The 23,944-nt window shown below is 40.5% G+C and overlaps 1 protein-coding gene across 2 annotated transcripts; it reads right to left on the minus strand.

Annotated features, from left to right (window-relative positions):
- Positions 1-242: 242 nt before the first annotated feature.
- Positions 243-23,512, minus strand: CTR9 (CTR9 homolog, Paf1/RNA polymerase II complex component). 2 transcript variants are annotated; one of them, XM_036427741.2, is made up of 25 exons: positions 23,251-23,512; positions 21,821-21,919; positions 18,329-18,568; positions 17,261-17,378; positions 16,800-16,889; positions 15,760-15,908; positions 14,034-14,141; positions 12,881-12,988; positions 12,528-12,764; positions 12,016-12,105; positions 11,774-11,902; positions 11,485-11,668; positions 10,506-10,594; positions 9,583-9,768; positions 9,406-9,493; positions 9,084-9,232; positions 6,686-6,802; positions 6,415-6,560; positions 5,177-5,248; positions 4,538-4,673; positions 4,241-4,387; positions 3,694-3,848; positions 2,697-2,793; positions 2,380-2,492; positions 243-1,304 (listed from the first exon to the last, which is right to left on the minus strand). In XM_036427741.2, the coding sequence occupies exons 1-25, from the start codon at positions 23,293-23,295 to the stop codon at positions 884-886; spliced, it is 3,513 nt and encodes a 1,170-aa protein (XP_036283634.1). In that variant the 5' UTR covers positions 23,296-23,512; the 3' UTR covers positions 243-883. The 2 variants fall into 2 exon arrangements, with proteins under 2 accessions (XP_036283634.1, XP_036283635.1); XM_036427742.2 differs by lacking the exons at positions 15,760-15,908; positions 18,329-18,568; positions 21,821-21,919; positions 23,251-23,512 and having other exon boundaries at positions 17,261-17,377.
- Between the last annotated feature and the right edge of the window lie 432 nt (positions 23,513-23,944).

Genomic DNA, 23,944 nt, shown 5'->3' on the forward strand with positions numbered 1-23,944 from the left:
TTACAAACTGTACTAACTAAATAAAAATTCTGCTCTTAGATTGTTAATGAATAACTTACTGAAAGTAAAACTCATACTAGTACCTTAGTTTCCTTGCAACTTAAAAAAAAACACCTCCACAAATCTACAAAGAATTACAAAAGTTTGAATAAACATTTGACTTAGTTCAGGTTCTTCCAAATACCTGTCTAGTCTACTTATGCTAAACTTTCACATATAAAAAAGACACAAAGTTACCCATAAAAGTTTGTAAAGAATTTTATTATGCAGCTTAGGTAGCTCTGTATTCTACTAACAAAAAGCATTTTCCACATCTTACTCAACTTAACGCATTATATATAGGTTTGTGATTTTTATCTACATCACTACAGTATTACACTTCTGAAGAAAACCTTCCTTTCATTTGTACTCTGGTACAATTATACAGTAGGCACCTCTTCCCCCAGAAAATAAAAATATTCTTAATCTAAGATAAAAACAGAACAAAGACATTAATGCCAAGTTTCTCGCACCACTTGGTAAAAGATTGCAATAAAAGTCAAAACTGGATGCTGCTTAACACAAAGAGCATGAGACTGCCAGTTTCAGTCAAACCTTGGTGGAATGGTGTAGCATTGGGTTTATCTTTACTGCAGTTTTCACATATGATAGGTGGGACTGTACCACAATGAAGAATAGTCACATTCTTCACTTGCACAAGAGATTCAAATATTGGACTCTTAACACAGGAAATGTTGCCTGGGGCATAGCAATATACAAACAGATAAAAAATATTGCCTTAGGAAAAATTTCACAACTGTTTGACTAAACATTTGAAACACTTTTATCACAGCTTCATATATTAAAAAGTTTCCTCCAGAGATGCTTATTTATGAAATAAAACCTAGTCGCTATCATCTGACCCATGTTCTGAGCCCCGATCCGAGGCCTCGTTGTTGGATCCCTCTGGTTCTGACTCGTTTCCGGAACCTCTGCCAGAACCCTCGTTATCAGATCCTCTCTCCGAATCTCGCTCTGACTCGGCACTCGGGGAGGCCGGCCGGGAGTCCCCCTCCGATCCGGCCGAGGGGCTCCTCCCAGACTGCAGAGACTCATTGTCCGACTGTTCGGACCCCGAGGGCCTCCTCTTCCTGGGCGGCTGGTCGCTGTCTGAGTCCTCATCAGACCGCTGTCTTCGGGGCCCGCGGGGACTGCCCGCCTCACTGCCAGACCGGTTCTGGTTCTCATCTGAATCGCTCTCGGAGGAGGCTCGGTCCTTCCGAGGCTCACCCTCCTCTGAGTCGCTGTTGCTGTTGCGAGGATGTCTGGCAAAGAGACAAACACTGTCAGACACCAGGATTCTGGCCTACCAAGAGCTTGACAAGTAGAGAATGTGCTTTCAGCAAAAGAGGGCATTTAATGTTCTATTTCTTGACTTGAAAGGTGTTTATACAGATGTTCATTTGGGATGTTTTGGGTACTTCTTTTTTTTTTTTTTTTTTTTTTTAAATATATTTTATTGATTTTGTACAGAGAAGAAGGGAGAGAGATAGAGAGTTAGAAACATCGATGAGAGAGAGTCATCGATCAGCTGCCTCTTGCACACCCCCTACTGGAGATATGCCGGCAACCAAGGTACATGCCCTTGACCGGAATCGAACCCGGGACCCTTCAGTCCCCAAGCTGACGCTCTATCCATTGAGCCAAACCGGTCTCGGCTGGGTACTTCTTAATAAATGTGACATATTTCACAATAAAAAAAGATTAAAAAGGAAAAAATAATAAAACACTTTAGTGATAAGCAATATAAACAGAGAAGGATGGTCCTTACTGGCTTTATTAGGCACCTTTCATTAGAACAGAGCATTAAATTTCATATATAAAATTATGAAAAAGGGTAGTTTATTTTTATAAGCAAATTCATAGTAGCCCAGGAAAAGCCCGGGATCTCACTTGGCTGTAAAAACTGGAGGTGAACCCTGGCCTGAGGCTGGATGCCTGGGACACCTCCTGTCCTGCCACCACCTGCTGTCAGTGCTGAGCAGCCAGCTTTTCTACCCCTGGATCTGCTACTGCACTGGTGCCCCAGCCAGACACCTCCTCAAGCTGGGAAGCTGGGCTCGGGGGATTCTGCAGCTTGCTTATTACCAGCTGTGAGGTAGAGCAAGGGTGTTTGTGCCTCTGCTTGGAGTGGTGGTGGCACCAGGGAATCTGCTTCCTGAAGACTCTGGTGTAAAGGTAAACAACTCTATTCCCAGGGATTCGGGCTGGCCTAGCTTTGTTAGAGGCTGTACTGCAGGACAGCCTACAATGGTATGTCAAACGCTGGACCATTCTGAATGCTTATGGAGACCGTCCCTGGAAGAGCTCAGTTATCTTTCATTGAAAGAATATGCCTACCCTTCGTCAGCAATCTTCAGTTTATCCTCATCCGAAGAATCATCACTAGATGATATTATGGCTTTGGATTTAATTTTTCCCTTCATTGAAGGAGGCAGACGTTCTGGCTTGGGCTAAAGAAAGATCAAACATAACAGATCAGTCAAGGCTCTCACATCAGGACATTTTGTTCAATTGGGTTTGTATTATAATGAAACATTCAAACAGCAACCAATGAATTCCAAAACCAAGAGTCAGTGCTTGAAGACACGGCAGGGAAAGAATGTATTTTAGTGTACGACAAGCCTTCGTGGAGAACCACAGTGTTATAAACTCACCGCCTTCTTCTTCTCTGCTCTTGGTGGGCGGCGCTTTTTTGGTTTGGGGCCATTTTCTGTGTCTTCATCATCAGATCCTTCTTCTCCTTTTGTAGGTCTTAAGTAGTGAACACCAAGAAAAAGTCTGTCAAGATTCATGCATGCCTATAAAGTCTATTTGCCATCAAAACATTCACGTTCGCCAGTTAAGTCACTCTTGGGCCTCTTACTGATCTAAAATGAGGCTGAACCTGGCATTTGGCGGTGACAGAGGATGTGCGACAAGACCCAGGTTCCTGTGCTTTCTTCCTAACTACTCACGCTAGGCCAGCTGATATCTTATTACAGCTTCAATTCTATGGGTCTGTGTGAATGACTTAATCAGATTCTTCCCCAAATACAGTCATCCAAGGGCTGGGAAGAACAGGCCTAGGTGAGAAAGCCTATTGAAGGTTCCTGGACAGGGAAGCACCAGAGAAGAGAAATGGGACACCTCAAAGGCATCTCCAGGTAAGAGATGGGCAGGGCACCACTGACCTCAAAGTGGATGGCACTAGGCAGATTAAAAGACCTTTCTTTCCCATGAATTCACTTTTTAAAATATCCATCAAAACCATGAAGTGGGCATCGTTATTACCATTTTACAGGGAGGAAACTGAGGCACAGTGACTCATTCTAAGATTGCACAGGGACAAGTAGAATGGACACACGGGGTTTTCTCATTCTAAACTGCATACATCCTCCAATAAATATGACAATTTTAAAGATACAAGAAAGGCAATTAGTTCTAACTTGTGGCTCTCAGAAGGGAAGTTGTGAAGATGTGAGGTGATTCCAATACTCAGGGGATTTTAGTGATCTAAGGATTAAACAGGAAGTGAAGTATCAAGAGACTTTACTACGTGGAAGATCAAGTGATTTCCGGGTGTTTGCAAATTCTATACCTAAGATTGGTTCAGAAAATTAGGTGTGTTTTTTTTTCTTCCACCTTTAGGAGGTTTTAACACAGTGGTAATACCTTCTCCTCTTTTTCTTCTTTCTTTCTCCACCCTCCTCTTCTTCGCCTTCTTGCTCACTCCCACTGCCCTTTCTTCTCTTCTTCTTTTTGGATACTGGCAGGTCCTCATCGGTGTCATCATTGACAAATTCATCGAACTCTCCCTTCTTAGAACGCTGAAATCCAAGTAAGACTACAATCAGCTCTTTCCTGGCTCATGGAATGTGGCTGGAATTCTAAGGTACAGAAGAGGCCATGTCCTCTCAGTCATGTGACAAATGGAGGATTTTGTACCAAGTCACATGGAAGAGGTGCTCGGTGAGACCCATATTTTAAAGACTTCTAATTAGGATAAATGCCTCAAGTGGCAAAAATTGTGAGCAACTTAGGTAGTTCACTACAAGGTAGAATGTGCTCAGCTAACACTGGAATGCATTTTTAAATAAAAGCACTCTGTACTTAGCTAAGGACTAAGTACAGAGTGAGTGAATGCAATCATTTTTATCTTCATTTCTGGAAGTCAAGGCAGGGCCCAGGGCCAGCAGTGTTAGTGGGAGGAATATCTTACCCGTCCTCCACCACTGCCTCTTTTCTTTTCTTTTGCTGCTTCAGTCTCTCCAGTAAACATAAGAATATTTTTGGTCTTCTCAACATACTGGGCCCGCTGTTCTAATAGTTTCTTTTGCTCTTCCTTCTCTCTCAGACGTTTCTCTTCCTAGGAGGAAAAAAGGGTAGAACAAAAACCTCATCAAACTGTTCTTAGGGTGAAATAAATCATAGCTACCATCAAAAGAACTTCTTTTTATCATACAAAGTATGTGTGTGCACATAATTCTTTAATTCTAGTATGAACCACAATAAATACCTGTTCTTTAAGAAGTTTCTGCCTTAACAGTTCTTTTTCTTGCTCTTGTTTGGCCCGCAACTCCCTCTCTTCTTCGTCCTGCTTGCGTGCCCGGGCCACATGGTATTGGGCCTGGCTCAGTAAGTCAGAGCACTGCCTAGAACATTTCAGATTTAGAGAAACATGAGTGCAGCCAATGTACTTTTTGTTCAAAAATCAAAGCATCTGTTTTCCTTACACAAATTAAGAAGTCTGAAGCAGGACCATTAGCTGATATCTATGGGAAGTGTTAATTAGCAAAATTAACTTCATTTCCCATAAACCAATACTGTCAACTATGTTAAGTTTCCAAATTTTAAATGTCTGCCCAAAGCAGAACTGAAAAGGTCTTCAATATTATCCTCACATGTGACTCAAAGAATCAGGAATCATATCTTGGTTCTGATGACACAGCTGATGTAGTTTCAATGTAAGCACCAAACAAATGTCACATTTCCTGAAAGAACCCTCAGAAAAAAGCTTTGGTCCAGGCGGGGGGTCCCAGAGGAGTGGGAAAGACTGACCCTTGACAGAGCAGGACCCTGCTCACTGTATCACTCTCCCAGCCCTCCTTGCCATCACCACTTCTTCCTGAAGTCACCATTCACAAACTGTAGTTACCTGGCTTCTGTGGCAGCAAGAGCCAGATCGAATCTCATTTTATCTCCCACTTTACTCAAGTAACTGAAATATCTAAACAAAATGAGAAAATAAAATACTTAAAATAATTTAAATAAAATAGGCCCTTTAGATTTTTTAATAGTCTAAAAAAGATTTATACATCAACTGACTTATATGCATATATTTAATACATCAAAAGCTAGCATCTCAATAGGAAAATTATATATGCAACCCACTTAAAAGACTCTCATCAATATGCCACTCAAGCCCTAACCGGTTTGGCTCAGTGGACAGAGTGTCGGCCTGCGGACTCAAGGGTCCCAGGTTGGATTGCGGTCAAGGGCATGTACCTTGGTTGCAGGCACATCCCCAATAGGAGTTGTGCAGGAGGCAGCTGATTGATGTTTTTCTCTTACCAATGTTTCTAACTCTCTCCCTCTCCCTTCCACTCTGTAAAAAATCAATAAAATATATATTAAAAAAATATGCCACTCAATCTGTTCAATAAAAAACCAAGTTCATTAAGAAAAGCCAAGTTATACTTAATGTCATCAGTAAATTAACAAATAACCAAAAATCTGTTCAAGCAATGAATATTTACTAAATACTAAATTTACTAAAAATGTCAGCATGGAGGTTAGGAGTCTGAGGCCACGAAAACACAATCTATCAAGCAAAGCAAGAAATGCTTAAAAAGAATTCAAATAAGGTTAGATATAATCTGAAAAGATGTCAGGTTTTAATTTTATCACACATTGAATTACAAATAAATACTATCAAGTTACATACATTTTAAGCTGAATAAACCTACTCATTATTTAAGAGTGAAGGCCTTAATCTTGACTCAACGAAAATTAATATACCATAAAAAGACACATTGGCATAAGGAAACCAACATAAGTGGAATCAAAAAGTTTCAAATGTGTAAAATGCGGGGTCATATTACTGTCAGGTTAATGAAAAATCTAAAAATGAAAAGCTTGCAAAGCTAGGTAGCCAGCCAATTCTGGGGAGCTGGCTCTGTGATCCAAATCTGGCAGGCTCCCAGCTATAGTTTGGCACCACCTGGTGGCAGCTATCTGCTTTGGTTTAAAAATCGCTGGAATGACTTGAATAGATTCCCTTTCAAGATTCTCTTTTTCTAAGAAATTCCCGAGAGAAGTGATTTTCAGCACTTTTTGACACACACGCATCTAAAGAAATAAAGCACTTCAAAGGTTGTGTCTACAAACTCTTACCTATGTGCAAGCTCCAGTTCTTTCACAGCATTAAGTACTTCCTTTAGATTACTCTTCTCATCTTTCAGGACAGAGGTAGCTAACCTTTGCAGGACCAAGGCCACATTAAACATAAGAACTGTATCACTGGGTGCCACATGTCTAGCCTATAAGTAAAAAACAAAGTAAATATTGCGCATGCTCTAATGACACAAAAAAAGATTGTAGTCAATATGGGTGTCAGGTATGTGAACATGCATAAGACAGAATAAAATGTAGGGGTTATTTTTACCTTCAGCAAAGTCTGTTTGCATTCCTGTAACTTGCCACATTTGAAGAGGGCCCGGGCCAAATAGAGCACAACTTCAGTGTTCTGGTGCTTGTAGAACTTCCTGAGGCAGTTCTCATACTGCAATAAAAGAGGAAGTTAAAACTCAACAGGATTAAGTGATACTGTCATTTAGTAATGAAATTTCAACAATCTTAATGCTATATAAAAATGTATTTAATCCCTTAAGTAGTTAATTTCAAAGAATCTGAGAATGATTTCTGACTTTCACAAGGATACATTTTTATAACATAAACAATCTGATCAAAAGAAAAACTGCCAGGAATAGCTTTTCCATTTGAAATTTGGACCAACATAGAGAGGATAAGCAGATTGGAAGGCCATTTTCATCGTTAGCAATACTGTTTAGAATCAGCTACTGACAACCTTGCTCACACACCTCGCTCCTTCGGGTTATACTCTCTACCACCTGTCTTTAGGATTGGTGGAACCTTCTGGCAATGGGCATGAGAAGGTTCATATTTTTGGCTGTTAACATTTTGGAAAATCAATAATAAAACAATACTGGTATTACTTTTGCCATGAGCATGCCACTGTTTGATCATGAAATATATCTTGTCATAGGTAAGTTCTTTTTCATGAGATACGCTTAGACAGTTTTCCCGATTATCTCTAAGTAATCAATTGGCATTTTAAAAGGCGATGTTATCTGCTGAAGCCGGTTTGGCTCAGTGGTAGAGCGTCGATCTGCGGACTGAAAGGTCCCAGGTTCGATTCCGGTCAAGGGCATGTACCTTGGTTGCGGGCACATCCCCTGTGGGGGGTGTGCAGGAGGCAGCTGGTCGATGTTTCTCTCTCATCGACATTTCTAGCTCTCTATCTCTCTCCCTTCCTCTCTGTAAAAAATCAATAAAATATACTAAAAATATATAAATAAAAAAAGGCAATGTTATCATTCTGCAGATCAGGAAGACACCTCTCCAAAAACACAACTTCTGAGACTATCCTATGCAATCTGTCTTCTGTAAGTCCTTGTCACTAGTGCCGTTCTGATATTCTGAATACAGTAATAATGCCCATCCTCCTTAGAAAAAGGTTAACCACTTTCCAGAGCCTGGCTGCTCTTGCTGTCTACCTTTAGTAAGAAGCGTGCTTTCTGTTATCCTAGTATTTCCCTTGGAGCCCAAGAGCCTTTCCACTTTTGGACTATAGTATGACTCTTTTACTTCAAGTTTAAGTACTCAACAAATATGAAGCAACTGGTGGATCCAAGGCTCATAACTCTGGGCACCAAAGACGGGCCTTCACTTTAACCTACCTAATAAAAGAGTAATATGCAAATTAACCACCACTCCACACTACAAGCCAAGCCCACCAGCCAATCAGAGTGAGTATGCAAATAAACCCAACCAAGATGGCTATAGTAAGAGAGCAGGAGGGAGGCGTTTTCCAGTAATGAAGGAAGCCAAGCTTTACCCCTGCCCTTGCTGGCCTAAGCCTCCACTCAAGGCTACAAAGTTTCAATTATAGAAGGTAAACAAATCCAAACAGAAACGGCTGCCACCACTAAGCGAAAAGGAGCCTTGGCTCCATTCCAAACTATAAAGTTTCAATTATAGAAAGTAAATATATCCCAAATACCAGGGCTTCTGCTTGGGTTGATGGGGGGTGTGGCTGGCCTGCAAACCACCACAGGCCTCTCTCTCAGGCCGTCCCATGCCCCAAGGGAACCTACACCCTGATCCAGGACACCCTTCAGGGCAAACCAGCTGGCTCCCACCTGTGCACTAGGCCTGTATCCTATCTAATAAAAGAGCAATATGCAGATTGACCATCACACCAACACATAATATGGCTGTCCCCATGCGGTTAAAGATCCTGCCCCTATGTGGACACAAGATGGTCAGCAAGGGAAGGCAGTTGAGAGGGACCAGGCCTGCAAGGAAGGGCAATTGAAGGCGATCAACCCTGCAGGGGAGGGCAGTTAGGTGTGACCAGGCTGACAGGGGAGTAGTTAGACATCAATCAGGCTGGCATGGGAATGGTTAGGGGGTGATCAGGCAGGCAGGCAGAGGGTTAGGGGTGATCAGCCAAAAACCATGCTGAGGGCTGGCGAGCGCAGCAGTGATGGCGGGAGCCTCTCCCACCTCTGCAGCAGATCTAAAGATGTCTGACTGCTTCTTGTGGGCCTAAGCCATTAGTGACTTATTGGTCAGTGTGCATCATAGTGACCGGTTGTTCCCCTATTCGGTTGATTTGCATATTACTCTTATATTATATAGGATGAAATGACACAGTATCACAAGAGAGCATGCAACTCCCTGAAGGGCCAGAATGGTTCAGAAAACATCTGCTCAACAATGAACACAAAATAAAAATATCTTGAAAGATAAGACATTACCATCTGGACAGCACTGATATATTGTTTCTGTTCCACATAGATGTGTGCTAGGTTTAGCCACACATCACTGATATCTGCTGTTGCTTCTCTTACTTGGGCAAATACATCACGAGCTTCACGGAAATACCCTTTGTGGGCCAAAACAGCTCCTAAAGTTAGAAAAAGGTTCACAGTTCAGAATTTTCTATTTGTGGTGGGAAAAACAAGTAAAAGTCCATTTTAAAACAACTAACTTCATTACACTTAGAAGAAAATTCTGATCTACAACATTCCTACAAAAGCACTCATTTCACAATTATGGAGATTCAAGTCTCACATTCACCTATTCCATTAGCAGCATACAGATTCTTTGCATCATTTCGGAGTACTTGCTTGTAGATGGCCAGAGCACGATCTTGATGGCGCTTTTCCTATAAAAACAACAACCAGATGTTATACGAAAATTCAAACAAGAGGAAACAAGTATCAGTTTTGTTTTAAAGAGGAAAAAGAAATTTACTTTTTCTCTATCTCGGGTGGGCTGATGCAAAGTTTGGAGCCAGACATTGCCAAGGGCCAGCATAGAGTACGTGTCAGTCTGTGTAGCCGGTTGTTTTAATATCCTCTCAAATTTCTTCTGGCCTGGACCCCATTCTTGTTTCGCCAAATGAAGATTACCAATCAAAGACCAAGCATCTGGATGGTCCTAAAACACATATAAAAATAAGTGAAATCTGTTAATTTGGATTCAGAGAGATCAATTATCTTTCCACACAGCTGATTACTGAAGAGGTTTATAAGTTACATTTTCAACAGTGTTTTCAAACTGAGAGTTGTTAAATCAATTTAGTGTGTAATTATCAGCAAAAGAAACGCAGTAGAATAAAATAATATAATACAGTAAAGATATGTGTCACCCTCATGGCAAGAGCACACAATGACTAGCAAATTTCATTTCAGCTGTTTGTATACGTGTGTGTACTAAGCTAAGATGTGAAGCCTATTTCTTTTTCTTTTCTTTTCTTTTTTAAATATATTTTTATTGATTTCAGAGAGAAAGGGAGAGGGAGAGATAGAAACATCAATGATGACAGAGAATCATCAATCAGCTGCCTCCTGCATGCCCCCTACTGGGGATCAAGCCTGGCGCAACCCAGGCATGAGCCCTTGACTGGAATCGAACTTGGGACCCTTCAGTCTGCAGGCCAACACTCCATCCACTAAGCCAAATGAGCTAGGGCATGAAGCCTATTTCTTACTGCGGGCCATATAAAAAAGTTAAGATAAATTCTATACTCTTTAATATCTTTAACAAATAAAAAAAACAAAACAGGAAGATGCGAAGATACTAGAAATATGATAGCCATTAAAAAGAAAAACTGGTTTACTAGGGGGAAAAGATGAAATAATTACTTTTCAAACCTAAGTGTTAGTATTACCAACCTGGTTAATCTGAAGCGCTTCCTTAAACCAATCTGAAGCCTCATAAAAGTTTCCTTTATCTCGAGCCATGGCTCCTAGGCGCAGATAGCCTGGAAATGAACATTTAAAATTTTGCTTAAAATATTAGCTATAAAGGTTATAATTTTAAAGGTATGCATTTGAAACAATTGGTTTTTGTTTACTTATTCATGTGATGAACAGAAAAATACCCACAGGTGAAAAAATATCAAGCATCAACATAACTAATTAATAATCTAACAAGTTAAAGCAACTCAACCACTATCAAGTCTTACCTCTCCCACTCCATTTCCAATGCTAGCACTCTGTTCCGAGACCTCATCTCAAGCTAAATTCTTTTAAATGCTTAGTGCTGTTCTGCCTCCAATTTCTCAAGCTACTGTCAAGTTACTTTTCTTACAAAGCTGCTTGTCATACAGCAAATAGTGAAAGCATGGATGATTAGGGGTTACTTCTTAGAAAATCTATATTCTAACTGTGACTTTTTCACTTAAGTAATAATAATAAAGGTGCCACACAAACGTAAGTTATTTTCTCCATAAAACCTCACTTTCCTCAAGAAACCAACCATGGCTGACTATTGCTTATCAAATCAATTCAGATTCAGTCTGGCATTCTACTAAACTCATCAATAACAGCATGTCAGGAGCCAAGTTAATAGCTCCTGATTTGACCAGTCAAAACACCATAGCTTTAGGTTCTTTTAAGGAAGTACAGTAAGATAGCCTCATCCTTGAAATAGGTCCAATTAATTTTTAGTTGTGTCAGTTTCTACAATAGCATAAATTTCAGGGAAGCTGCATTTTTTTTAAGGCCATGAATCTGCCTTGAAGAAAAGGGGACATTGTAACCTTCAAAAATTCCTTATTATTGGTTTTAAGAAAGATTTTTTATTTTTAGGCTAAATTTCTGTTGACATTGTGGGAATTTTAATACATTAAAATGAGTTTCAAATTCTTACAATCAACATAGTTAGGATGTTCCCGTAGGATATTCTTATACAGTTTTTCTGCTTCATGGAATTCACACATCGCCTCATACAGCCTGGCTAAATTGTAGGACGTTGTGACAGAAATGGCATTATAATAATGTTCGTCATGTTCAGCTTCAGCCTTTGCACGATCCAGTGATGCCAAAAAATATTTCTATAAAAAAAAGAAACTTTCTTTGTTAAAAGACTTAGTGGATACCGCTGAAAGAGTATGCATTCAATGTGACCGTATAGAAGAAGAGAATATCTATTTTCTTACCTTTGCCTCCCCTAGATTTCCAAGTCTAAAATGGAGGGCTCCCACATTATTTAGAATCTCTGGGGGGACATCGGCCTGTACTTTTTCCTGAAGGATCCGTGTTGCTGTTCCATAGGCTGAGAGGGCACCCTGTATTTTCAAGGTGAGCAGAATAAGATGTAAATGAAAGTGACTGAGACATACGCTCCACCAGGCTTACAAAAAGCACATTAGGTAGGAGATGAAGAGCATTTCGAAAATACCTGGATATCAGTCTGTTCTAATATTTGTGCCAATTCAATCCAAGCTTCAACATCATCAGGGTACTGCTCTGTGACCTTCTTCAAATGGCCCTGGGGAAAAAGAGTGTAAGCTAGCCGAAACCGGTTTGGCTCAATGGATAGAGCGTCGGCTTGGGGACTGAAAGGTCCCGGGTTCGATTCCGGTCAAGGGCATGTACCTTGGTTGCGGGCGCATCCCCTGTGGGGGGTGTGCAGGAGGCAGCTGGTCGATGACTCTATCTCATCGAAGTTTCTAACTCTCTATCTCTCTCCCTTCCTCTCTGTACAAAATCAATAAAATATATATATTAAAAAAAAAAAAAAGAGTGTAAGCTAAAGCATTCCAACCACAAGCCGTCCAAGTAGGAAGTGGTGGCTACTCTACAACTGTTCTTTCAACTGGAGCGAGCTCAGCTAACAATGACAAGAAATAAGGAATGAGTCTACGGAGAAATAGATAACTGAAAATAACTAAGATTTTTAAAAAAATGTACCTTGGCAATGTCTCGTTTTTCTTGATCTTCTGAGGCAGCATACAGAGAGCCAAGAATTTTCATAGTTTCATAATTATTAGGATAAGCTTTCAAAACTTTCTCAAAGCACTGAGATGCATTTTCTTTGTCACCTCGATAAATATACATTTGTCCCAAACCAAAAAATGGCAGCACAAAAGAGGATGAGGCAAACTGTGTGGCTTGATAGTAGTACTGGAAAGCTTGGTCATAATCTTCCTGAAAAATGAAAGTAAAACAAGATCAACAATATGTACAAAGTTTTTCAAAGACATGAAAAACTAGAAGAAAAAAAAAAGGATTTAATATTTAGAGAAGGCTGAAAATGATCTTACCTGGACATGGAATGATCTAGCCAGCTGGTAGCAACTTTCTGCTTGCATAGCCTCCACTTCTGTGTTATGGAATGCATGGAGGGCCAAGTGCTGCACTTTACTGTAATCCTGAACAAGGAAGATCCGAAATCAACAGAGTGAATTCAAACTCTATCACTCTCAACTTTAAAAGGCTTCTTTTAAAATGTTAATTGAACTAACAATAACAGCACTGTATACAGATCACTAATCATTTTTTCTCATTTCACTTGCTGATAAGTGTGGGGAAATGGGAACTAACATTTACCCGGCATTTAACATTTGCCCATTATATCTACGGTATTATTTTCTTAATCCCGACAATAATCCTTTGCAGTAAACAGCCCTATTTTTGTGATGAGAAAAACCTAAGAGAGGTTAAGTCCCTTATTAATATGACAGCAGTAGTCACAGTTTATTGAGAACTACTATGTGCCAAACACTATGCTAGGGATACTTGCATTAGTTCCAAGTTTAATCAAAATCCTGCCAAAAGTGTCATTATTACCATTTTACTGATGGGTAAGTGGAGGCTTAAAGAGATAAAGCGTATTGTCTAAAGTAGAAAAACTAGACTCTGAATTCAGGTATGTTTGTTTAAAATAAATTTTTATTGATTTCAGAGAGGAAGGGAGAGGAAGAGAGAAATAGAAACATCAATGATGAGAGAGTATCATTGATCAGCTGACTCCTGCACGCCCCACATTGGGGATTGAGCCCAGGACTGGGCGAAATAGCGATCTCCTGGTTCATGGGTTGATGAGCAACCACTGAGCCACACCAGCTGGGCTGAATTCAGGTGTTTTTTTACTCCAGGGAAATAGAACTGCCAAACCGAATTCAGCTCATATGAATGCCTGGGTCATGACCTTCACGACAGACCTGACTTTTGCTTCGATTACCGAAATCATATAGGTTCCAAGAGTATAATTCTGTAGTACATCATTTGTATATTCCATTGTGTTTATCACCTGATGTCAAATCTCCTTCCGTCACCATACATTTGATTCCGTTTACCCTTTATTATCCCCTCCCAGCCGTTCTCTCTGGAAACCACCATACTGTTGTCTGTGTCTATGAGTTAAAAAAAATTATTTTTTAAAAGCAAAGAACTTTAAGAAATTACTCCTCTTACCTTTTTGAAGAAAAAGTGATTTGCCAAGTGGTTTAATACCATAGGGTTGCTAGGATCAATGGTATAAGCTCTGGAAAGAAGCTGGACACCATTTTTGATGGAATCAGCCTGAAAGAAAAACAATGATGACAGGGCTGAGTGAAAACATTACCCAATTAGCACTTTCCAGTTTTCTTGGTAGTCTGAAGAAATGAGCTTCCATAAATCTAAGTTCAGATGCCAAAATATAACTCTTGTTTTAGGTGACCTTCAGGGATAAAAGTGAATTAAATTGTAAAAATTTAGTTTTCTTTTAATTAATTGCAGAAGCACCTCCACTGAAAACCCTGCCTAGGCAACTTCACAGGGAAGCATCTGGGAGCTTCCTTCTCCATACAGGATAGGACTTTACGAAACCAGTGCAGAGGTCTTTTACTTTTTGACATTTGTCATGCTAGGAATTCATAGGAAAGGGTTCAGGCAGCTTAGACTCCTTTCCATTGGTTCTCACAACATGTGTTTCTCTGGGTGGAGCAGGCTGACACTTGAATTGAACCCATGTACCTTTCTCTTTGGCTTCTTTTTCTGATCACTTTCCTTCACAGTTCTTGAAATTATCTCAGCTGTTAGAATGCTTAATATACTCAATATGTACATGCGTTCTCTTGGCAAGAATCTTGCCCTTAACTTGCTTGTTCACAGCAATGCCCGCTGCATGCTGGTGACATTGTAGACTCTCCCAGTTTTACCATGGCAACATTTGTGGGGCGTTCCTTTTTTTTTTTTTTTTCATGTTTTTTTTTTTAATTTTTTTTATTTATTAAATTATTATCTGTGTACATATTTTAACATTGCCCCCCCCCACATACCCTCCCTCCCCAGAGTTTTGTGTCCATTAGTTGTACTTATATGCATGTATACAAGTCCTTCGGTTGATCTCTTATCTCCGGTGGGGCGTTCCTTTTTGAAGAGTGCCCGTTCCCTCAATGTCTATATCACCTTTCTTGTGGATTTGCATGTATGTGGCTAAAGGAACAACTCCATGTTTTCTAAAAGGCCTAGAGAATATATAGCGGGTGCTCTCCTCTTTCCATTTTGGTGAATTATTGGAAGATGGTGGTTCCAGCCAGAAAGCAGGATAGAACAAATCCTTTCCCTTTCCTCCCTTCTTATCCAGATGATATAATAATGAGATGCCTGGAGATGTAGCAGCTATCTTACAACTATGAGGTGACAGATGAGGAGGAATGGCCACATAGTTAGGGAGGACAGAAAGATATAAAACCTGGGTTTGATGATAATGAGGTACCAAATCCCAGTCTAGCTGGTTTAGTACACAATGAAAAGTCTATGTTTAAGTCACTTGTGTGTGCGTCTTGTTTGTTACATGCTGTTGAAAGCACTCCAAACTGATATACAGTCTATAATCTCATAACTGAGAATCTGAAATCCAAAAACCTCTAAAAAAAGTTTTTTATTATCTTGGAGCAAGCTCATATGGTGGCAGACTTTACCTGAAGTGTGAGGCTATCCTATTGGTGTGAAAGGCCACTCCTTTTGCCATAGAAATATAAATTCACATTTGGGCTTGAGTCTTAATAACCAGGTTTCTTTATTATTGCAGTGCAGGCACCATGTTACATTTCTATAATCTGAAATCTTGATTTCTGAAACACTCTGGCCTCAGGAGTTTTAGATAAAGGGTCTGTGGGCCTGACTATCGGCCAGGATTTTTTCACTCACATACCTCTTTATTGTTGAGCTCTAGAACAGCCAGTCCGACCAATGCCCCCACACATTTGGAATTAAGTTCCAGCGCTCTGCTGAATGCAAGACGAGCTTTCTCCAGTTTGTTAAGTTTCACAAAGCAATGGCCCATTCCTAAACGAACTTCCGCTAAAAAAAAAAAATAGTCATTCAATCTGTCAAGCTAGAGCATTTTAGGGTTTAAATTTAAAAAATGCTTAAACATTCTCTATTTATGAGTTGCAAAAAAGCCCAAAATTAACCTCAGTATAACCACACTGTTAAATTTTGTGGTATATTACAAACTTTATTCACTGTAGGTTAGATCATACTACTCTCTCCCTGTCCCCCCAACCCTGACCCCTTCACCATAGATACCTTTCTTACCATAGAACAGAACACCTAAAACACTGCTGTTTTTCTTGTCTTCTAACACTTCTGGCTGCACTATCTCTACAATATCTAATTTTTGAAGAGTAATTTTAAAAGATAACAAAAAGCTTCATTAAGACCTTTTGTGACTGACTACATGCACATATTATCTCTGCTCATAGCTATGCTTATACACACTGCTTGATTTTAAGGCCATGCCAAAACACAACCATGCTCCTAACTAAAGAACCTCCCCACTGGCCACAAGATCCTAGTCTTCACATCTATGTAAGGGTATTTTTCCTATATCATCCAATTTTCCTTTTCTACTAAATCATTCTTATCTACACATATTCTCCTATCTTAAAAAATCTTCTTGATTCCATTTCCCTTTTCCTTTATCAACCCATTCCTATTCTTCCCTTAACAGCAAAACTTTAGATCTAAAATAATAGGACTTTGGAAATCAAAGTAGTATAGGGCAAAAAGATTATAATATCTACTACTCAGTTTTTGAATCAAACATAGTGTTTGCAAAAGTCTCAATTTTGTCATTTCAATAAACCTACAGAATCTTTTCAAAACGAACTCTATAAACAACTGCCAAATCCTTAATATTTTAAGTTGGATCAAACACAGCTTAGACTTAAAATAAGGTTTTCCTCTTACCTGGACATCCTGGGTTAGTACGCAATGCTTTCTTATAGTAAGCAAGAGCTCCCCTGTAATCCTTCTTGTTGAATGAAATGCAAGCTTTACCTGTAAAGATTTTAAAAAATAAACATGCACTAATTGAAGAACACAAGTCTCACATGCTCTACACTCACCTAAATCAAATACACCTCAATAAGAAATACTTGAAAATAGTGAAAGTGATTTCATATCAAAATTTTTTTCCATAAGGGTATATTAATTTATGCATATAAGTAAAACAGTCCTGTCTTTATACTGAATGTTAACAATAATTAAAATAGCTTAAAGTTGTCCAAATAAAGATTGTTTATTGACAGATAGTTCTATTTTTAATATTTGGTGTCCAGCCCATTACTAAGGAGCTATTATGAACAGATACATTTCAGGCATATGCTGAAAAAGATGGATTTGTAAGATGTTTGCCGAAAATGACTTACCAAGAAGGGCTGGGATATTATTTGGAGACTGGTTGAGTACAAAATGAAACTGTGCATCAGCCTGATCCATTTTGTCACCTTCAAGTAGGCAGAAACAAGCTCTTCCCAATAAATGGTTCTGAAAAAGCAATGCATCATGTTTGACTTCTCTTTACCAGGATTAACCACAATTTAACATGAATGTATAACAATAAAACAAAAACCATGTAGAAAGGAGGTGCAGCATCACCCAAATTCCTCTATCAACTGTAAGGTGTTTAAACTAGTAACGAGCAGCCGAGACCGGTGTGGCTCAGTGGATAGAGCGTCGGCTTGGGGACTGAAGGGTCCCGGGTTCGATTCCGGTCAAGGGCATGTACCTTGGTTGCGGGCATATCCCCAGTAGGGTGTGTGCAAGAGGCAGCTGGTCGATGACTCTCTCTCATTGATGTTCCTAACTCTCTATCTCTCTCCCTTCCCCTCTGTACAAAATCAATAAAAAAATATATTAAAAATAAATAAATAAATAAATAAATAAACTAGTAACGAGCAATTCTTAATAACAAACTGAGGAATTATTCTGAAATGCAACAAGTCTCCGGTGCTAGGAACAATGACATAAAGAAAAGTTAAAACTTAAAAAAAATGCTTGAGCCGAGACCGGTTTGGCTCAATGGATAGAGCGTCGGCTTGGGGACTGAAGGGTCCCGGGTTCGATTCCGATCAAGGGCATGTATCTTGGTTGTGGGCATATCCCCAGTAGGGAGTGTGCAAGAGGCAGGTGATCGATGACTCTCATCGATGTTTCTAACTCTCTATCTCTCTTCCTTCCTCTCTGTACAAAATCAATAAAATATATATTAAAAAAAAATATGCTTGAAATCCAGCTGGAGATGTTGGAATTACTGACTAAACATGTGGATAAGTTTTATATGCTAAATTACTTCAATAGTACAAGGACCAAAGAAATTCTAATTTTAATAAGGGGAAGAAAATACAAATAAAATAAAAACAAAAATCAAGGAACCCCTCTTTGTTTTGACTATTTATATTAACCATGATATTTTAAGAAAATATGACTTATTTTACCTGATCATACATAATAATTTTATCGGCCATTGTATATAACAGGGTTGCCTGTGTAATAAGATCTTTCTTGTTGTCCTTATTCTTTTCCTTCCGAGCCTGTTGTACATAGTAGGCCGCCAATGTATCCAAGCAAGTCATCTGGTCTTTTTCATGGTCTCTATAGTCCAAATTGCCATCTATTCGTGCTGCTTCCAACAACTTTACAAACTCTTCTGTTTTTCCTTGTTTGTAGTATTCCAACTATGAGGTAAAGAATCAAATCAGAATTACTAACGCATATGTCCATACAAAAAGTTGTACACAAATCTTTCTAACAGTTTTATTTGTAATAATAAAAAACTGAAAACCCAGTTGTTGATCAACAGGTGAATGGAGAAAGAAACTGTGGTTCATATGTAACAATGGCAGTAAAAAGGAAGAATTTTTGATACATATTATAACATAAATCAATCTAAAAATAATTATTTTGAGTGGAAGAAACCAGACAAAAAGGAATACGTATTATATGATTCCATTTATATGACTCTAGAAAATGCAAACTTTTTAGCAACAAAAAGCAGACCAGGTGCTACTTGGGCACTGTAGGGGGCAGGGGAAAGTTAGGAGGAAAGTTTTAGGGGGTGGGGGGATGGACATATTCATTATCTCCATTGTGGTGATGATATCACAAGTGTATATATATGATAAACCTTCTCAAATGGTACCCAAGAAATATATGCAGTTTATTATAGGTGACTTATATCTATAAAGCTATTAATATTATAATTTACTACAAATGTTTCCAATTTACTTCTTACCTAGCAATAATTGATTTCAAACTAAATCAGAGTCCAAGAGAGAAAGCAATAATGAGAAATATAAAGAACTCCAAACAGAAAACTTGGGTTCTGGCTCTAGATCTATCAAAAATTATCTATGACTTGGGGCTTGTTGAATAAACTTCTCTAGGCATGTTTATTAATTAATAATAAAAGAAATATCAATCATTCAATAACTACCTAATATGGGCCACATACTATGCCAGGAGCTTCATATACAGTATATTTAATCTGTACACCACCCTTAAAGTGAATACTAACATCCTCATATTTTAGATGAGGAAACAGACTCAGGGGTAGATTGCTGGTCCAGGATCACACAGCTAGTTAGCAGCCATGTTGCAATTTGAACAAAGGACTCTATAATCCCAAAGCCTACACTCTTCTCAATGTAACAAGCAACAGCCCACAATGTTTCACCAATTTATTTTACCACTTGTGCCATGCTAATTCTTCACTACTCCAATTTTTGTATAAGTGCAGTTAAAGAAAACATTTGCACTAAAAAAAAAAAAAAAAAAAAAATCTAAATTACTTTATGGTTTTAAAAAATGTGTGGCAAGCATTAATGGCTTGTTCTGCATAGAGGAGAAAGCTTAGCAGTTCAAGCACTGCTTGCCACTGAAAGCATTTCTTAGTACATTCTAAGAGTTACCGTGTTTCCCCGAAAATAAGACATCCTCCGAAAATAAGACCTAGCGCATGGAACAATAAGACATCCCCTGAAAATAAGATCTAGTGCATCTTTGGGAGCAAAAATTAATATAAGACACTGTCTTATTTTCGGGGAAACAGGGTAGGCTGAGCACTGAGCACAGGCCCAATTCCAGACCTGCTCCTCTGACCCATGAAAACAACAATATTAGGAGCCTATGTATCTTTCCATAAAAGTGGCCTGTGGCACACGTGCTTAGGAGTCCTATCTAATAAAAGAGTAATATGCAAATTAACCACCACTTCACCACACCCACCAGCCAATCAGGAACAAATTTGCAAATACGTGGCTAGATGGCTGCAGAGCAGGAGGGAGGCTTGGATTTCCCCGGCAATGTAGGAAGCCAAGCTTTCTGCATACCCTGGCCAGCCGAGGCCTCTGCTTAAGGCTACAAAGTTTCAATTAAAGAAGTTACATAAATCACAACAGAAATGGCCGAAACCGGTTTGGCTCAGTGGATAGAGCGTCGGCCTGCGGACTGAAGGGTCCCGGGTTCGATTCCGGTCAAGGGCATGTACATTGGTTGCGGGCACATCCCCAGTCGGGGGTGGGCAGGAGGCAGCTGGTCGATGTTTCTCTCTCATCGACCTTTCTAACTCTCTGTCCCTCTCAATTCCTCTCTGTGTAAAATCAATTAAAAAAAAAAAATATATATATATATAAAAATCACAACAGAAATGGCTGCAGCCAAGGAGCTGGAGAGAGCAGGAGCCCAAGATTGGCCCCAGCAATGGAGGAAGCCAAGCTTCTGCAGCCCTGGCTGGCCCAGGCCTTCGCTCCAGGCTATGAAGTTTCAATTATAGAAGATAAATAAATTACAGATACCAGGGCCTCCTCTTGGGTTGCTAGGGGGCGTGGCTGGCCTGCAAACCACCACAGTGCCTCACCCAGGCCTCCCCACGGCCCAAGGGAACCCCTACCCTGATCCAGGACGTCCTTCGGGGAAAACCAGCTGGCCCCCACCCATGTACCAGGCCTCTATCCTATCTAATAAAAGAGTAATATGCAAATTGACCATTACTCCAACACACAAGACCCCATATGGTCAAAGATCCTGCCCCCATGTGGACACAAGATGGCCACCACAAGATGGCCAGCAGGGGAGTGCAATTGGGTGCTATCAAGCCTGCATGGGAAGGCAGTTAAGGGTGACCAGGCTGGCAGAGGAGGGAAGCTGGGGGCAAATGGGCTGGCAGGGGAGCAGTTAGGCATCAATCAGGCTTGCAGGGGAGTGGTTAGGGGATGATCAGGCTGGCAGTCAGAAGCAGGTGGGTGGTTAGGTAGGCAGGTGGGTGGTTGGGAGCCAGCAGTCCTGGATTGTGAGAGGGATGTCTGCCCAGACCACCCCAACATGCAGTCAGACATCCCTCAAGGGGTCCCAGATTGGAGAGGGTACAGGCTGGGCTGAGGGAGTTCTCTAGTAATGCTTATAGTGTTTATTATGATAATCACTTACTACTATAATGTTCCCACAAAAAAGAAAACATCATTATACAGCTGGTGCTGGTGAGGTGGAGGGTGGTAGAATTTTAGGATCTCTGAGGTGATTTTCCCGAGAATTTCCAGTAGTATTGATGACCAAACAGGATAAAAACCTTAAGCCCACAATAAGCTTCATTCATAAGGACTTCTGTGAGTTAGTCTGGAAACGAATCACTTTCTAGAGTATTTTTATGGGCAATGTTTTATTTTATGGGAAATAATGTTAACTAGCAATGTTTACATCCTGACATCTTGTCTTTAAGCACTGAATAATCAAATACTTAATATAGAGTACTATTTAACTTAAATGAATTTTGCCTTTACCAATATATACTTTTTTTGTTTCATAAGTGGTAATACAATTAACTACAATACACATGGTACAAGTTCTTTATGCACCCAAGCTGGCTATTACTGTATCTGAAAACAGTTTTCCCAGTCAACATATAAAAAAATACTTGTTTCATTAATACTGACCGCCAAAGCAATCCATATGTGCAGTTGTGTGTGTTCCTGCTTCAGAATACTGATAACTTCATCCCCCTCCGGTAACTGATCGAAGTCAAGTTCAATGACCTAAAACACAAAATGCAGGTTTTAAACCTTTCTTCTTTTTAAATTCACATTTCTTTGCTGCTTTTCTTGAATATACATCAATATGGATATATGTAGAGTTTCTGCTCATTTTCAGAAGGGCTGAGCAAGTGTATTAGTATATATTAGGAAATGTTTAAAGAGCATACAAGTAGGTTGGTTATAAGTCATATCAACAGAAAATGCATAGAGAAGCAAACAAGTCCTATTAGTTGTCTTCAAATCACAAATCACTACAACTATAAAATACTACAAAAGCTTTTATATAAAATACTTACTCAAAAACTACAAAACAAAATCCTGCTTAACATATAATTGCAGGCAGAGTGTAGATAAACATCCTAGAGGTAATGCAATGCCAAGGTGACTGCCACTGTACACAATAATCACCTGTGCCACAGACACACCTGAATGTGGGTACAACCACAGCAGTAGGAAAATATTCAGGAATTAGAAAGTGGTGATGGTTACACAGCTTTGTGAATATTACTAAAAAAACACTGGGTTTGCCTGACCGGTTTGGCTCAGAGAACAGAGCATCGGCCTGCAGACTGAAGGGTCCCGGGTTCGATTCCCGTCAAGGGCATGTACCTTGGTTGCGAGCACATCCCCAGTGAGTGGCGTGCAGGAGGAAGCTGATTGATGTTTCTCTCTCATCGATGTTTCTAACTCTCTATCCCTCTCCCTTCCTCTCTGTAAAAACTCAATAAAATATATATTTTTTAAAAAACAAAAAACACTGGGCTTTATAGTAAGCGGGTTATATCTCAACCAACCAAACGAACAAAATAAGAGAACATCAATGCTGAAAGCTCTACCCAGGCCCCCGTGGATGAGGCGTCGGGAAGGGAAGGGGGTGAATTCTATCAGAAAATAGCAACGGCTATATTTTGGGGTTCCTATGTCGTGCACCGGGACAGACTCGAGTTTCTAAGGGAGAGAGGACCACGTCCTACCTATTCCCAGGGAAAGACACTTGGTTTGAGCCGCAGAGACCACCGAGACATCACCCACCTCTGTGATCTGTCTTCCAGTTTACTGAGCACCCTCACCCCCCTGCGATCGTGAATTAGGAAAATAGCAGAGTATTGTCAACCCAACCGGCTGGAGAGGAACTTTCAAGAATTCCTTCTCGGGGGGCCCTAGGCTGCAGGATCGCACTGTCCCCAGCCTGGGAGGCTCAGGGGGACTGGGCACCGAGGCGCGCAGAGCTTCGGCCGGCAGGGGTGTCCGACCTGGGCTCCGGGAGAGCGGGACGAGGGAACGTGCGAGTTCACCGCCCCAACCCTCCTCCCCCCATGCTGGACACTCACCTCGTCAGTGTCCCGGAGGGGAATCTCGATGGAGCCCCGCGACATGATGAGACCGAGAGGGGAGCGGGCGCCCTGCCCCGCCGCTCCGCAGCCGGTGCTTTTGGGGTCCGCCGCGTCCGGAGGTCGACAGTGGTGCGGGGTCTGATCGTCCCCACCGCCGCGCCGCGGCGCCGCCGGAGCTCCGCTTTCTCCTTCCCGTCAGCCGCTTAAACAACGAGCAACAGACGGCCTCCGGCCACTTCCGGCAGCCCGGCCCCCTGTCCCGGAAGCACTCCTGGCAGCAGGGCCAATTGGACTACAGATCCCAAAGCTCTCCTTCACTGGTGCGTACTTCCGGACTACAGATCCCAAAGCTTTCCTTCACTGGTGCGTACTTCCGGTCTGGATCAGAATACATACGCCGGGGCGGAGCCTCCCGCCCCGCCCCGCCCAGCGGAGCGACCAATGAGACGCAGGCTCGGGGCCTGCCCCTGACCTCAGGGCAATGCTTTTAATTCTCCGAGCTGGATTGGATTCTGTAATCATTGCAATAGTTCATGTATTTTGTGCTTTTTTTTTTCTTTCGGTTCTTTGAAGCGTATGAGAATAGATTTGTGACTTTGATAAAGTTGGTGAAGAATTTATTAAACCTGTAATAAAAGTTTTGATTAAGTTATAAATTTGATCAAATATGTTTTAATTACCGTTTTAATTA

The sequence above is a fragment of the Pipistrellus kuhlii genome, unplaced genomic scaffold (genome assembly GCF_014108245.1).
Source record: "Pipistrellus kuhlii isolate mPipKuh1 unplaced genomic scaffold, mPipKuh1.p scaffold_m20_p_9, whole genome shotgun sequence".
In the NCBI taxonomy this organism is placed as follows: domain Eukaryota; kingdom Metazoa; phylum Chordata; class Mammalia; order Chiroptera; family Vespertilionidae; genus Pipistrellus; species Pipistrellus kuhlii.

Coding starts and splice junctions, on each gene's coding strand:
- CTR9 (XM_036427741.2), bottom strand. CDS start 23,295: ATGTCGCGGGGCTCCATCGAGATTCCCCTCCGGGACACTGACGAG. Junction 5,249..6,414: donor GAACTGGAGCTTGCACATAG/GTAAGAGTTTGT, acceptor CATTTTGTTTAG/ATATTTCAGTTACTTGAGTA. Junction 1,305..2,379: donor CTGAAGATTGCTGACGAAGG/GTAGGCATATTC, acceptor TCTCTTTGCCAG/ACATCCTCGCAACAGCAACA.